The 17,590-nt window shown below is 39.4% G+C and overlaps 1 protein-coding gene across 1 annotated transcript in view; it reads right to left on the bottom strand.

The window, feature by feature from the left end:
• LOC137296292 (uncharacterized protein C12orf56-like) overlaps nt 1–17,260 on the bottom strand; it is a 48,450-nt gene extending 31,190 nt beyond the window's left edge. Inside the window, exon 1 of the mRNA XM_067828056.1 lies at nt 16,885–17,260. Coding sequence (XP_067684157.1) covers nt 16,885–17,133 — 249 coding nt within the window. The 5' untranslated portion in view covers nt 17,134–17,260. The remainder of the gene's footprint in view (nt 1–16,884) is intronic.
• Between the last annotated feature and the right edge of the window lie 330 nt (nt 17,261–17,590).

The raw sequence follows: 17,590 nt of genomic DNA, 5'->3' as shown, positions 1-17,590 counted from the left end.
ATGGGTTGCTGCAGACCTAACCTGCATCTTCACGGGAGAGACAAGCATAGGTTGCTGAAGACCAGTCTAACCTGCATCTTCACGGGAGAGACAAGCATGGGTTGCTGAAGACCAGTCTAACCTGCATCTTCACGGGAGAGACAAGCATGGGTTGCTGAAGACCAGTCTAACCTGCATCTTCACGGGAGAGACAAGCATGGGTTGCTGAAGACCAGTCTAACCTGCATCTTCACGGGAGAGACAAGCATGGGTTGCTGAAGACCAGTCTAACCTGCATCTTCACGGGAGAGACAAACATGGATTGCTGAAGACCAGTCTAACCTGCATCTTCACAGGAGAGACAAACATGGGTTGCTGAAGACCAGTCTAACCTGCATCTTCACGGGAAAGACAAACATGGATTGCTGAAGACCAGTCTAACCTGCATCTTCATGGGAGAGACAAGCAAGGGATTGCTGAAGACCAGTCTAACCTGCATCTTCACGGGAGAGACAAGCAAGGGTTGCTGAAGACCAGTCTAACCTGCATCTTCACAGGAGAGACAAGCATGGATTGCTGAAGACCAGTCTAACCTGCATCTTCACGGGAGAGACAAGCATGGATTGCTGAAGACCAGTCTAACCTGCATCTTCACGGGAGAGACAAGCATGGGTTGCTGAAGACCATTCTAACCTGCATCTTCACGGGAGAGACAAGCATGGATTGCTGAAGACCAATCTAACCTGCATCTTCACGGGGGAGACAAGCATGGGTTGCTGAAGACCAGTCTAACCTGCATCTTCACGGGAGAGACAAGCATGGGTTGCCGAGGACCAGTCTAACCTGCATCTTCACGGGAGAGACAAGCATGGGTTGCTGAAGACCAGTCTAACCTGCATCTTCACAGGCGAGACAAGCATGGATTGCTGAAGACCAGTCTAACCTGCATCTTCACGGGAGAGACAAGCATGGATTGCTGAAGACCAGTCTAACCTGCATCTTCACGGGAGAGACAAGCATGGATTGCTGAAGACCAGTCTAACCTGCATCTTCACGGGAGAGTCAAGCATGGATTGCTGAAGACCAGTCTAACCTGCATCTTCACAGGCGAGACAAGCATGGGTTGCTGAAGACCAGTCTAACCTGCATCTTCACGGGAGAGACAAGCATGGGTTGCTGAAGACCAGTCTAACCTGCATCTTCACGGGAGAGACAAGCATGGATTGCTGAAGACCAGTCTAACCTGCATCTTCACAGGCGAGACAAGCATGGGTTGCTGAAGACCAGTCTAACCTGCATCTTCACGGGAGAGACAAGCATGGGTTGCTGAAGATCAGTCTAACCTGCATCTTCACGGGAGAGACAAGCATGGATTGCTGAAGACCAGTCTAACCTGCATCTTCATGGGAGAGACAAGCATGGGTTGCTGAAGACCAGTCTAACCTGCATCTTCACGGGAGAGACAAGCATGGATTGCTGAAGACCAGTCTAACCTGCATCTTCATGGGAGAGACAAGCATGGGTTGCTGAAGACCAGTCTAACCTGCATCTTCACGGGAAAGACAAACATGGATTGCTGAAGACCAGTCTAACCTGCATCTTCACGGGAGAGACAAGCATGGGTTGCTGAAGACCAGTCTAACCTGCATCTTCACAGGAGAGACAAGCATGGATTGCTGAAGACCAGTCTAACCTGCATCTTCATGGGAGAGACAAACATGGGTTGCTGAAGACCAGTCTAACCTGCATCTTCACGGGAAAGACAAACATGGATTGCTGAAGACCAGTCTAACCTGCATCTTCACGGGAGAGACAAGCATGGATTGCTGAAGACCAGTCTAACCTGCATCTTCACGGGAGAGACAAGCATGGGTTGCTGAAGACCAGTCTAACCTGCATCTTCACGGGAGAGACAAGCATGGATTGCTGAAGACCAGTCTAACCTGCATCTTCACGGGGGAGACAAGCATGGGTTGCTGAAGACCAGTCTAACCTGCATCTTCACGGGAAAGACAAACATGGGTTGCTGAAGACCAGTCTAACCTGCATCTTCACAGGAGAGACAAGCATGGACTGCTGAAGATCACTTCTACCCGGTACCTACATCATTGTATATTGTCCTTTGGAACTACTAGGGTTGGTTATCATAATCAAAGTTAAATATCAAACAATTATCTAAATATTGAACAAGAACGCACACGAAAAAAATCTTAAAGAAATCAGCAAATTTCATGACACGTGGACAGCTCACACATATATGCATGGATTACAAACAAAATAATGCTCTGAACTTAACCCCGAGGCAGACAAAGGTTGCTGAATCAAGTTAAAACAATCATACTTCCCTGAATGAAACCTTCAGCCTGAGTTCAGGCCACCACATCTTTGACTCTTCACTCATATATGAAAAACATAAATTTCCAACCTTGTTAATCATAGTAAACTTGATAGGTCAAAGCCTTTTCATCTCAACATGTTTACTGGTCGTCATTTGTGACGTTACCATGGTTACAAGTGAAGCATAAGTCAAGTACATTAGCACAAATGTTAGTTTTATGCCACAGAACTGACATGAAATCATTAAATGATAATCCTGAATTGGGCAATTTTCTTTCCATTAAGAGAAGTTACACAACATGCTGTTAATGCACAACATCGTATCATCCTCTCAAAACGCACAGATAATAAAATCCCAGGAACATTTACGTAGTGATAGCTGTTCGAAGATCAAATTGAAAATCAAATCATTACATTGATAAAGAAACTGAACAGGACAAAATAAAATCACAACTGGCTTATTGTTCCTATGCCTTACTGTCATGACAACAAACAGGATCAGCTTGAACACTTCTTGGAGCTCCTGGTATAATGTCAACAACCATAAAGTCATTTAAAGGACATTCTAGTGCTGTTAGGTAATCCAGCACAAACTGAACTACTTGCAAGCATTGTAAATGTTAATCTCCCTTCTGGAGGCCACTGCAACTCTCAAGGTGACCCTGTTGTTAGTAGCTATAATTCTTTGAACAGTTGTACACTTGGGGCCAGTCTCCTCTAGTCTAAGAATCTTCTTGTTTTACGGAAATTTGTCTTCAGAAAACCTAATGGCAACCTCAATATCTCCAAGGTATACATTCTGATAAATCTCCACTATACCCTGGATGCATCTACGGCTCAATCAGATAAATTTATTACCTCCCTTGGCTGGCTTTTTATCCAATCAGGTGGCTACGCTGGGAAGTTGAGCGAACCAATCACAACTCACTTTCGCTTTTCAACTTAACTAACCGAATAACTTGGCAAAACAAACCATTAAGAGGTTCTCTGCAAGAGGTAGAAGGGGGTTTTGCATACATTTTTGAAACGTTTCAGACCTATAAAGTTGTCTGTATGATTTCCACCAAATCTGAGTCGCACTGAGATGCAAACCTTCACATATGCGATCGTTACCTTTATTGACACTGGCAAGCTCGGTTATAACGGCAGCCTAGCTGATTGGCTACTGTGAGAATGCGGAGCCAGCAAAGGGAGGTAATAAAATTATTGGGCCGACCCGTAAATGCGTCCAGGTTATAGTGGAGACTTATTGGAACGTATATACCTTGGAGATATCGAGGATGACCTGATGGTAGAAGGAATTTTTTTTTTTAAAGTCAATGTAACATTTCTTTTAAATCCTAAAAAGATTTAATTATTCTTGTAAAAATGTGACTGTCGCCTCCATGTAACAAGAAATAAAATTGGTCTGGCCTCACCTTGACTATTGTTCCAATGATTGGAACATTTCAAAATTAAAAATAATTTCTCTATTCTTATCAAAATTCAGAGACTAAACCTTAAACCAAAGTTCTTTGATTTCCTCATATTATTTAAACGGGCATAACAACTTCCCCCCGCCCACATCAAGCTGACTGATGAAATAAAACACTAAATTTGCTATTTTAGTAAATTCACTTACTCTAAAAGTCATCAACCCTAAATCAAACAGACCTTGCATCAACCCTAAATCAAACAGGCCTTGCAGAACATGAAAATGAGTTGATCATGACCCACAAACCCTTAATGATACTTAACATCCTTATATTAACCATAGTCACAGCAAAGGAATTCAATCCTAGTCCAGCTATAACTTGACACCAGCCTTTCAACAAGTTCAAACCAATCAATATACATGAGTGATACTGACATGCTTATTTCAGGTCTATCTTCACAAGCTGATAGAGAGTAAGTGAGTGAATGAACTTGGTCTGATGCCAGTCTGAATGGTATTCCAGGTATACCATGGTACATAGGTTTACGTGAGTTTAGTTTTACACCACACTCAGTTATATATTCACCAATATGGATGCATCTGTAAATATTCATGTTGGGATCAGACAATCCATCATCATCATAAGCATGGATTACTGAAGATCAATTCTTAGAACCCAGCTCTTCACAGGTACATTTACTGTAACCAGGTTAGTGTGGGTGGAACGTCATAAGTGACGCAGGCCTCAAAGTTTCACAACTTCACTGTAGCCAAAAGTACAGGTATGGCGCTGACTTTGGTAGGAACATGACCATGATGAACCAAGGTACAAAACATTGCATGACATTGTTTCCAAATTTTGCTAGTCTGTTGAGTTACCTATGCCTGAAAGGTACAAGACCATAAAATAATTCACAGGCCCGAAATTTGCACATAGAAATTAAGAAATGATTACCAAAATGGCTGAGAATAATTTTGCATGATTTAAGCGTATTACAACACAAGTCAGAGAGTGTGATATATTTACAAAATGGCCCCATGAAAAGTCACTTAAGTCAGTCAGGCCACAAACTGTCGAATTTACTGGCCTGACTGGAATTTTACTGGCCATGGTAAGTGGGCCAGTGGCTAATTTGCACGCTGGGTACAGTTCAAATATGTTATGTTCCTGGTATATGCAAGAGCTACAACTCTGCACAGCAAATTCCAGGCTGGCTTTTTTCGAAACGTTTGTAGCCCTTTCTTAATGCACTAGCTACAATCAAAGTTAAAAATCCTTGGGGCTATGAAAACTTTGGGATTATGGGCACAGCGCCTTAGACTACTGGGTAATCCATCTACACAAGGCATAAATAAAAGTCAAACTTGACAACAAATGTACAGGTACATGACATTTTTGAGTACCTATACCACACATACATTTTATGTCATGAAACGTTTTGGCGATATATTTATGGAATTGTGCAATGTCTTCACTTCAGGAAATCATTAATTATATCATGATCCCCAAATTGTTTTATCCAGTATACTTATTAACCATCACTGAATGTGGCCTAAATCCCCTGATAGGATGGGGCAATGTGGTATTCACTCGTCATGCCAAAGACCAAGGTTCGATTTCCCACATGGGTACAGTGAGTAAAGCCCATTTCTGGTGTCCCCTACCGTGATATTGCGAGAATATTGCTAAAGGCGGAGCAGAACCAGGCTCACTCACTCATGGTGTATATTTTAACGAATTAAGCCTGACCCCATTCTTGACAACAAACAACTTTGTCTAAGCATGACAGTCCATCAAATATATATATATATTTAATCTGCCCATGACGTCGATGGCGATATAAATGTAATCAGCGTCTTACTGACCTACATATGTAATCCTGCAAGCTAGAAATCCATTTGATTAAAGAAACAGTATGTTGTTTACTCGTAACCATGGTAACAAGATTCTGAATGAAGAAAATGTTTTTTGATCAATAGCTTGCAGTCAGTGGCTTACAGATCAAGGAAACAAAAACAGCATTGGCTGAGAACATGTGAGATCTGTGCAGATGATCCATCACAGACACTGCATGCACATGGCATGGAGTACAACAACAGATCTAATCACATTAATAAGGTCATTCTGACACCATCAACATGCCCTGGTAGTAATTCAACCTGACATGGATTACCTGAAAGCCTCGCCGTGAGGCAGATATTCACTCACAATCTGCAGCAAACAGCAGTAAACATTCCAAAACTGGGATTAATAATTTTACCAAATTCATGTTAACGTAGTATACTTAGTAACAGCCTTGTAAGCAAGGGAGTGAGTGAACACTCATGCACACACGAACTCACTCACACACTCACTCACTCACTCACTCAATCAGTGAACAGTGCATGTTATTTAGTGAAGCCTGTGAGTGATCTAGATTGAACCTGGTTATGACCTTGAAAATAAGCGATCACAAGCCAGACAAAATCTTAGATGCAGCTTCACATCCCAAAACATGTAGATCCTGATATGACTAAGGGAAGTAATTCTATACCTTATTCACAGATACCAATAGTTCCTGGACCAGTATTTATCCTTGTTTAAATTTAAATCTCTGAAAGGACAGAGTTTATACTGGCCTCGAGCAATGACACTTTAATCCTTGATCCTTGATATATGATTAAAGAACAGCTACCCTGACTTAGGTACATGATAAATGTTTATTAGATTCATACAAATGTATGTATTACTGGAGACATGTCCTTCAGGTAGCTTTTCAAGGGATTGTGTGCTGTGTTTTTGTTTCCATGCAACTGTATGATGGATTTTCTTGATTCTTGACCCAACATTCCAGTGATAGATATCATGAACGTATGTAAATGCAGCTGGGACATGATTATGATCAAACACAGACGTACCAAACATGCATAAATGACAAATGAAAGTTATGTCAAATTCTTATTCTTTGAGCCTATGGATGTTTCAAAAGTAAAAGCTTGGCAACTATGTGTTCCTTTTTCGCTATTGTTTTCATCTGTGTGGAACTTTAGAATCAGATAGCTCAACTTTAACCTCGACAGAACCATGTTTGACTGAACAAGTATCAAGACTAACGCCATTTAGCTGGAATACTGGAAAATAATCAATTTATCAACCTTCAGCAAACCATGCTCATCACATGAGGTGACTAACAGGATCTGGTGGTCAGGCTTGCTGAAATGGTCATGATGGTGGACGAAAGTCATCTCATCCCATCTGCATGGATCCATGCTCATTTTATTGATCACTGGATTGTTGGGCCAGATTTGATGGTTTATGGACCACCATCGTATAGATGGAACATTGCTGAGTGCAGGTTTAAACAAAAAACAAAAGCATAATCAATTCAGTGAGTCTGACCACTCAATCTAAAGCATTGCACCATTGACAAGGATGGGCTGCAGAAGCCAACTAGTTGAACATGATGAACAGAACTCTCAACTTGGAATTTCAAAATTTTCCTTAATTGTCAAGGCAGGACACATGTCCTAATAATATGGGCAGCATTTTTTCCCTCATCACCCGACCGACCCCTCTAATTTTATTGCCAAACACTCCAAAACTTATTTTACACTCCAACACCACTGACCTGAACCTAAAACATACCGCCTTATCACATAAAATGTTTTATCTCTTAATCAGAGTCCAAAGAACACAAGAAATTGTAATAAGAATTACAACAAATGAGAGTCAAGAACATTATTCAGATAAATTTGTCTTTATTCAGTTCGGATTTTTTCTTTGATTCTTTTCCAGACCAACCAACCATTATTTAGAATTTGGTGTTTACGTGAAACATATTAAACAAAATGATGCCCTATCTAATGCGCTGTCACTCTTAAATATTCGGTATAGTCTAGTATAAAAGGTTCTTTACCGAGGCAGTGCTGTTGTCCTACATCCAAATAAGCGGATCAAAAAAAGAATTCACTATAAAAGCCTATCATAACACGATCAATCATAATTAATGTGATCAATGTACAGGACAGGGAGATGGCCTGCACCAGCGTGTGTGACAACAACGCTGACAGCAGCATAGTGATTATCAAAGATATCTGTCTTATTGAATTACTGACAACGTGTTGACAAGCTTGGGGGTGTTAGATTAGCCAGGAAGAGAGCATACGCTGGGCAAAGCCAAGGGTTCTCAGTGAGGACTAATGGTTCTTTGGGGGAAAGATTACAAATACAGAAGGCATATCAACAGATCTGTCCTTGAATGATTTATATCAGTTCTCTGTGTTAGGCTGTCCACGTTCTATCCATTCTTGGGCTTTTGCTTGTTTCATACCAAATCATTAACTCATCTAATAAAAATGGTATTACATCTTCTTGTTTTACGGAAATTTGTCTTCAGAAAACCTAATGGCAACCTCAATATCTCCAAGGTATACATTCTGATAAATCTCCACTATACCCTGGATGCATCTACGGCTCAATCAGATAAATTTATTACCTCCCTTGGCTGGCTTTTTATCCAATCAGGTGGCTACGCTGGGAAGTTGAGCGAACCAATCACAACTCACTTTCGCTTTTCAACTTAACTAACCGAATAACTTGGCAAAACAAACCATTAAGAGGTTCTCTGCAAGAGGTAGAAGGGGGTTTTGCATACATTTTTGAAACGTTTCAGACCTATAAAGTTGTCTGTATGATTTCCACCAAATCTGAGTCGCACTGAGATGCAAACCTTCACATATGCGATCGTTACCTTTATTGACACTGGCAAGCTCGGTTATAACGGCAGCCTAGCTGATTGGCTACTGTGAGAATGCGGAGCCAGCAAAGGGAGGTAATAAAATTATTGGGCCGACCCGTAAATGCGTCCAGGTTATAGTGGAGACTTATTGGAACGTATATACCTTGGAGATATCGAGGATGACCTGATGGTAGAAGGAATTTTTTTTTTTAAAGTCAATGTAACATTTCTTTTAAATCCTAAAAAGATTTAATTATTCTTGTAAAAATGTGACTGTCGCCTCCATGTAACAAGAAATAAAATTGGTCTGGCCTCACCTTGACTATTGTTCCAATGATTGGAACATTTCAAAATTAAAAATAATTTCTCTATTCTTATCAAAATTCAGAGACTAAACCTTAAACAAAAGTTCTTTGATTTCCTCATATTATTTAAACGGGCATAACAACTTCCCCCCGCCCACATCAAGCTGACTGATGAAATAAAACACTAAATTTGCTATTTTAGTAAATTCACTTACTCTAAAAGTCATCAACCCTAAATCAAACAGACCTTGCATCAACCCTAAATCAAACAGGCCTTGCAGAACATGAAAATGAGTTGATCATGACCCACAAACCCTTAATGATACTTAACATCCTTATATTAACCATAGTCACAGCAAAGGAATTCAATCCTAGTCCAGCTATAACTTGACACCAGCCTTTCAACAAGTTCAAACCAATCAATATACATGAGTGATACTGACATGCTTATTTCAGGTCTATCTTCACAAGCTGATAGAGAGTAAGTGAGTGAATGAACTTGGTCTGATGCCAGTCTGAATGGTATTCCAGGTATACCATGGTACATAGGTTTACGTGAGTTTAGTTTTACACCACACTCAGTTATATATTCACCAATATGGATGCATCTGTAAATATTCATGTTGGGATCAGACAATCCATCATCATCATAAGCATGGATTACTGAAGATCAATTCTTAGAACCCAGCTCTTCACAGGTACATTTACTGTAACCAGGTTAGTGTGGGTGGAACGTCATAAGTGACGCAGGCCTCAAAGTTTCACAACTTCACTGTAGCCAAAAGTACAGGTATGGCGCTGACTTTGGTAGGAACATGACCATGATGAACCAAGGTACAAAACATTGCATGACATTGTTTCCAAATTTTGCTAGTCTGTTGAGTTACCTATGCCTGAAAGGTACAAGACCATAAAATAATTCACAGGCCCGAAATTTGCACATAGAAATTAAGAAATGATTACCAAAATGGCTGAGAATAATTTTGCATGATTTAAGCGTATTACAACACAAGTCAGAGAGTGTGATATATTTACAAAATGGCCCCATGAAAAGTCACTTAAGTCAGTCAGGCCACAAACTGTCGAATTTACTGGCCTGACTGGAATTTTACTGGCCATGGTAAGTGGGCCAGTGGCTAATTTGCACGCTGGGTACAGTTCAAATATGTTATGTTCCTGGTATATGCAAGAGCTACAACTCTGCACAGCAAATTCCAGGCTGGCTTTTTTCGAAACGTTTGTAGCCCTTTCTTAATGCACTAGCTACAATCAAAGTTAAAAATCCTTGGGGCTATGAAAACTTTGGGATTATGGGCACAGCGCCTTAGACTACTGGGTAATCCATCTACACAAGGCATAAATAAAAGTCAAACTTGACAACAAATGTACAGGTACATGACATTTTTGAGTACCTATACCACACATACATTTTATGTCATGAAACGTTTTGGCGATATATTTATGGAATTGTGCAATGTCTTCACTTCAGGAAATCATTAATTATATCATGATCCCCAAATTGTTTTATCCAGTATACTTATTAACCATCACTGAATGTGGCCTAAATCCCCTGATAGGATGGGGCAATGTGGTATTCACTCGTCATGCCAAAGACCAAGGTTCGATTTCCCACATGGGTACAGTGAGTAAAGCCCATTTCTGGTGTCCCCTACCGTGATATTGCGAGAATATTGCTAAAGGCGGAGCAGAACCAGGCTCACTCACTCATGGTGTATATTTTAACGAATTAAGCCTGACCCCATTCTTGACAACAAACAACTTTGTCTAAGCATGACAGTCCATCAAATATATATATATATTTAATCTGCCCATGACGTCGATGGCGATATAAATGTAATCAGCGTCTTACTGACCTACATATGTAATCCTGCAAGCTAGAAATCCATTTGATTAAAGAAACAGTATGTTGTTTACTCGTAACCATGGTAACAAGATTCTGAATGAAGAAAATGTTTTTTGATCAATAGCTTGCAGTCAGTGGCTTACAGATCAAGGAAACAAAAACAGCATTGGCTGAGAACATGTGAGATCTGTGCAGATGATCCATCACAGACACTGCATGCACATGGCATGGAGTACAACAACAGATCTAATCACATTAATAAGGTCATTCTGACACCATCAACATGCCCTGGTAGTAATTCAACCTGACATGGATTACCTGAAAGCCTCGCCGTGAGGCAGATATTCACTCACAATCTGCAGCAAACAGCAGTAAACATTCCAAAACTGGGATTAATAATTTTACCAAATTCATGTTAACGTAGTATACTTAGTAACAGCCTTGTAAGCAAGGGAGTGAGTGAACACTCATGCACACACGAACTCACTCACACACTCACTCACTCACTCACTCAATCAGTGAACAGTGCATGTTATTTAGTGAAGCCTGTGAGTGATCTAGATTGAACCTGGTTATGACCTTGAAAATAAGCGATCACAAGCCAGACAAAATCTTAGATGCAGCTTCACATCCCAAAACATGTAGATCCTGATATGACTAAGGGAAGTAATTCTATACCTTATTCACAGATACCAATAGTTCCTGGACCAGTATTTATCCTTGTTTAAATTTAAATCTCTGAAAGGACAGAGTTTATAATGGCCTCGAGCAATGACACTTTAATCCTTGATCCTTGATATATGATTAAAGAACAGCTACCCTGACTTAGGTACATGATAAATGTTTATTAGATTCATACAAATGTATGTATTACTGGAGACATGTCCTTCAGGTAGCTTTTCAAGGGATTGTGTGCTGTGTTTTTGTTTCCATGCAACTGTATGATGGATTTTCTTGATTCTTGACCCAACATTCCAGTGATAGATATCATGAACGTATGTAAATGCAGCTGGGACATGATTATGATCAAACACAGACGTACCAAACATGCATAAATGACAAATGAAAGTTATGTCAAATTCTTATTCTTTGAGCCTATGGATGTTTCAAAAGTAAAAGCTTGGCAACTATGTGTTCCTTTTTCGCTATTGTTTTCATCTGTGTGGAACTTTAGAATCAGATAGCTCAACTTTAACCTCGACAGAACCATGTTTGACTGAACAAGTATCAAGACTAACGCCATTTAGCTGGAATACTGGAAAATAATCAATTTATCAACCTTCAGCAAACCATGCTCATCACATGAGGTGACTAACAGGATCTGGTGGTCAGGCTTGCTGAAATGGTCATGATGGTGGACGAAAGTCATCTCATCCCATCTGCATGGATCCATGCTCATTTTATTGATCACTGGATTGTTGGGCCAGATTTGATGGTTTATGGACCACCATCGTATAGATGGAACATTGCTGAGTGCAGGTTTAAACAAAAAACAAAAGCATAATCAATTCAGTGAGTCTGACCACTCAATCTAAAGCATTGCACCATTGACAAGGATGGGCTGCAGAAGCCAACTAGTTGAACATGATGAACAGAACTCTCAACTTGGAATTTCAAAATTTTCCTTAATTGTCAAGGCAGGACACATGTCCTAATAATATGGGCAGCATTTTTTCCCTCATCACCCGACCGACCCCTCTAATTTTATTGCCAAACACTCCAAAACTTATTTTACACTCCAACACCACTGACCTGAACCTAAAACATACCGCCTTATCACATAAAATGTTTTATCTCTTAATCAGAGTCCAAAGAACACAAGAAATTGTAATAAGAATTACAACAAATGAGAGTCAAGAACATTATTCAGATAAATTTGTCTTTATTCAGTTCGGATTTTTTCTTTGATTCTTTTCCAGACCAACCAACCATTATTTAGAATTTGGTGTTTACGTGAAACATATTAAACAAAATGATGCCCTATCTAATGCGCTGTCACTCTTAAATATTCGGTTTATCTAGTATAAAAGGTTCTTTACCGAGGCAGTGCTGTTGTCCTACATCCAAATAAGCGGATCAAAAAAAGAATTCACTATAAAAGCCTATCATAACACGATCAATCATAATTAATGTGATCAATGTACAGGACAGGGAGATGGCCTGCACCAGCGTGTGTGACAACAACGCTGACAGCAGCATAGTGATTATCAAAGATATCTGTCTTATTGAATTACTGACAACGTGTTGACAAGCTTGGGGGTGTTAGATTAGCCAGGAAGAGAGCATACGCTGGGCAAAGCCAAGGGTTCTCAGTGAGGACTAATGGTTCTTTGGGGGAAAGATTACAAATACAGAAGGCATATCAACAGATCTGTCCTTGAATGATTTATATCAGTTCTCTGTGTTAGGCTGTCCACGTTCTATCCATTCTTGGGCTTTTGCTTGTTTCATACCAAATCATTAACTCATCTAATAAAAATGGTATTACATGGAAGGTCGTTTAGTATCCTCTATTTCAATTTCCCCCCTGGCTGATAATTGTTATGAGATACAGGGTTTAGAAACATATGAGCCATGGGCCATTTTGCACATTAGAATATTAAATGGCCCATTAAAATTTTGAAATTTACTATTGATACAAGGGCAAATTTTGAAGTTTACAATAGATACAAGGGCAGTGGCCCATTCCAAGTTCAGAAAGTTGAAAACAGAACAATGAATTGCAGTCTAACTCGAAAACTAATAAACATAAAATACTCAATGAAATGCAGATCCTAATCGAAACATCATGCCAACTCTGTGAGGTTTTTACAGAAGTTTTATCCAAAATATAAAAAAGTTGTTTAAGAAACTATCATTAAAACATTGACACAGTTTGCTTTCTTACGAGGGAGGAGTGCAGGGAAAGGGACAGTCAGGTGTTTGAGAAGCATGTACACAAGTGTATTTATTCATTAACCTGTGCTGTGACGTCTCAATCCTTTCTCGCACACATGGCAGTCTCTTTCTCTGCACTCCTTCTTACCAAATAGTGAACTGTGTCAAAAATTTAATGATAGATTGTTAAACAACTTTTTTCATTTTTAGGACAAAAATTCTGCAAAAAGCTCATTGAGTTGGTATGATGTTTTCATTATGATCAGCATTTTATCGAGCATTTTATAATTATTAGTTTTCGAGCTAAAATTTCAATTCATCAATCCACTTGTGAGCCAAACAGACCATAGACTTCCTCAAGATGTCCCATCTCACTGGGGTTTGTTTACAATGTAAAAGGAACTGTTTGACTCTATCAAACTTATACATTTTCAGAGATCACAGAGGAATTAAGTCCAAGCATTCTGGCATGACAAGAAACTGTTTGATCATCCAGAGTACTGTAAGCCTGGAATATTCTATCAATCACATCGTTATGTATTGTTCTATTGTACCCGAGTAAGTAATCTGCTAAAAACAGCATGCTATAAATGAGGCCTTAGTCTCTAAGCCTTGCCATAAAAGAAAGCACTGTAATACTTCCAGTCAAACCCTCAAAAATACATGTTTCATGTATATCGCACACCTTGGAGGTGTATAAAAATCTTAGCACCAAGATGATATAATAACTCCCATGCTTTATAGACTCAAGAGATTCATTGCACTAAGGCACCCTGCATGACAATCTCATACTTAAGTACTATATATTAGGGATGCACAATACATCCATACACAGATTCTAAAACGACACAATTATCGATACATTAATCTGTGTCTTTATCTAGTTTTGAAAGAATTTGGTTTAAACATGTTTACATTGTGCAACTTTATCATGTTTTTGATGCTATGAGTCATAAATGATTACTTTTCATGTACAAAGATGGAAAACACCAACTTTTTAATCTCTGAAAATATAAAACGTTGATCTTTTCAAAGACATTTATAAAATATAATGTTCAAAATGTTGCTAAATACACTCAGTAATGCCGCTAAAACAGGTGAGTGTATCATTGAACCTTTCATAAGGCAAGACCTCCAATGTCTGAATTTGAGCTCATAGATTGACATCACAATATTCCTTTCCTGTTAAAAATGGCACGATCAACTGATCAATGAGCCTAGCTTTAGCCTAAAGCATGACCACAGTGTGTCATATGAAGTTCCAGTAGTGCTGGAATATTGGCACTCTTTCAATGTGTTTGGTATACTCACCATCACAATTTCACCATATACTGTAAACCAGGAAATTTTTGTGTCGATAATATTTTGCGATTGAACAGTTAATACCATAAATGCGACAATAAAATTTTGTGAGTTGTAACAATCAGTATACTCCCTTTGCCATTTAATGTTATGAAAGCAACAACACCGAAACGTTTCACAGATGACAACAAAGTCATTGTGAAATGTACAGTGGGACATTGGGACTGGCGGGTTGAAGACTTCCATCGGATCGGATCGTTGATGAATCTGCCAGATTTGTCAAAGGGTCCAATTCTATTCATGACAACACTCCACTGACAGCCACATGGAGCAATTCAGATCAGTTAACTTTATGTTATGTTGATTGCAGTTCCTACATTATGACAGGCTTAAATGGTCTGATGGTATTGGAATCAGTTCCCAATCCATGTCAAACTGAAGACACGCCCTTTAAAAAGAACTACTTTCATCACTACAGATTGTCGTAGAATCCTATTTAGTCATGGGAATTCCCTTTTTGTTTACCTGTAGTGTCTGTGTACATATACTGGTAGTCTGTCTCACATAACTGGTAGTCTGTACCACATAATTTTGCCTAATGACAAGCTCTCTCTGCAGTGCTAAAGCCTTAAATGAAGTAAGTCCAGATCCCCCTGGGTCTCCTTTTCAAATGGGTTTGTTACCATCAAAATTATATATAATTTGAGACTAAGCCTTAGTAAAATCTACTGGCTGCTGAACAGTTATCAACATATTAAAGTGGTATTTACAACATTACTCCATCATTTGCTAAATAACTTAATGAAAAATAAGTATGATACTTAATTACCCATTGACAAATGTCTCCTGTCCATTCACTGCGTTTTCAGATAAAGGAGAGTGTGTTTTCCTATAACGAAGCTGGGGAACAGGTCAAAAGGACCAAAGGACAAAAGGGCAAAAACTGAAAAAAGTCAAAAGGGCCAAAGAAAAGTCAAAAGGGCCATAGATTGAAAACGTTTGGATGCTGCGCATTTTCTAACATATTGGCACAACTCTTGAATGTTCTTCCCATTGAACTAAAACTTTTGCCATCAGCGACCCAATTCAAACAGCTCAAGACGTTCTTATTCAACTAGCACTTTGTGTTCCAGCTGTACTACTCTGACAAGCACTCTGAACATACATGAGTTTGGACTAATCGGCTATACAGGCATCATTATTATTATCACTAGAACTTGCTCTATAATCCAGGCTCTCTCAATTACAGATCATGGACTATATATATTAGCTAGTATGTTCTTACTGAATTTTATCAATGGCCCCTTTGACTTAAATCTATGGCCCTTTTGAAATTAAATTGGCTCTTTCTACTTCTTTCAATTTTGGCCTTTTTGTCCTTTTGACATGTTTGACTACAACCCACAGGGTTGAAGAGAATCATGGCAGTACAAATAGGGGTTGACATGACAAGCAAAAGCTTTACCACTTGAATACCCATAACCCATGTGATTATGTAGGATTATGGAACTGATTCTCCACAGATGTGAGCTCCTGAACCAAGATCAGCTTGATCATGGTGGTGAGCTGTCAAACTTATAGCTTAAGTGTTTGTTTGAATAACAAATTCCAAACTTTGAGTTTAGCAATTTATGATAAATTTAAGATGTCTATTAGATATCAGAGTATGAAAATTGGGAAATTCCCACACATTTACAATTATTTTAATTCATATGACACCAAGTTTGAAAGCATCACTTAATTATGACAGCTCCAGATGATGACTTGCCTACAATTATCAGAGACATTGTGATTGTCATCCAGAAATACTTTTCAAACATACTTATAACACTAATAGACATAAATACCCCCATCAAAATATGATAAAATGGTAACAACACCCATCCAAAGACAAAGTCCATTGCAAAATTCCTAACCTGTAAATGTTAGCAAGACGTCATTGAAAAGACTACAAGTGTATGACTTCAACATGCCGACACTGACTAGGTCCAGCCTAGCAATACATAAACAAGATAATAAAATATAGTCGCGTATGCTTGTCCTAAAAGCAATAACCAAAGATCGTCTGCTTGTATCGTGTCGCCTTACCAGTTCCACCGAGACAATATCTTTCAGAGGCACTGTTTCCTGGACGGTTTTCGGTGGGTTCTCTGTCAGGTATATCCATTCGTCTCCAAGAACAATATATTTGAACGCCTTGTTTCCGCGTTCAGACACAACAATACAGGACTCGTAGGCACGAATTCGCTCATACGTTTCCTCGGAAACGGCTCTCTTCAGAAAGCACTCGAGTTTACTGTTGGTTTTGGTTAACAGATCCGCAGTGTTGCGCGCCATTCATAGTTTTCCCCTCTCAAGCGTTGTGCTAAAAAATTAACAGTAAAACTGTAATGTTTTCTTTGGCGATAGCCGCTGTGCGGCCGATATGGCTATCCATAGCTACCGTGTAAACTAAAGCCAAGTGCGCTTTGTGGTGAATCAATAACAGTAACTTCGAAATGTAGGAGTGGCGGGGTCAGCGAAACGAAACATCTTCTCACCTCGTACTCACGAAACCGGTATTTCGAACCGGTTGGAGAAGCGGTCATGTTATACAATCCATGACATTTGTAATTGGTCTAGAATGAACTGCCCACCGACAGCGTTGAAAGTACGTTGCCCGAAGGCGATCTGCTGTTAATTAGAGCAGTAAAATCACAATTTTGCGCCTCGGGCAATCGTCTTTAATTCATTTCTCTTTTACCCCGTTATGTTATATATTCGATCGATCTTCAGGCGTTGTCTCAACAGGCAT

Source organism: Haliotis asinina, chromosome 9, assembly GCF_037392515.1.
Source record: "Haliotis asinina isolate JCU_RB_2024 chromosome 9, JCU_Hal_asi_v2, whole genome shotgun sequence".
Taxonomy (NCBI): Eukaryota; Metazoa; Mollusca; class Gastropoda; order Lepetellida; family Haliotidae; genus Haliotis; species Haliotis asinina.
This window is presented reverse-complemented; position numbering and strand designations above follow the sequence as displayed.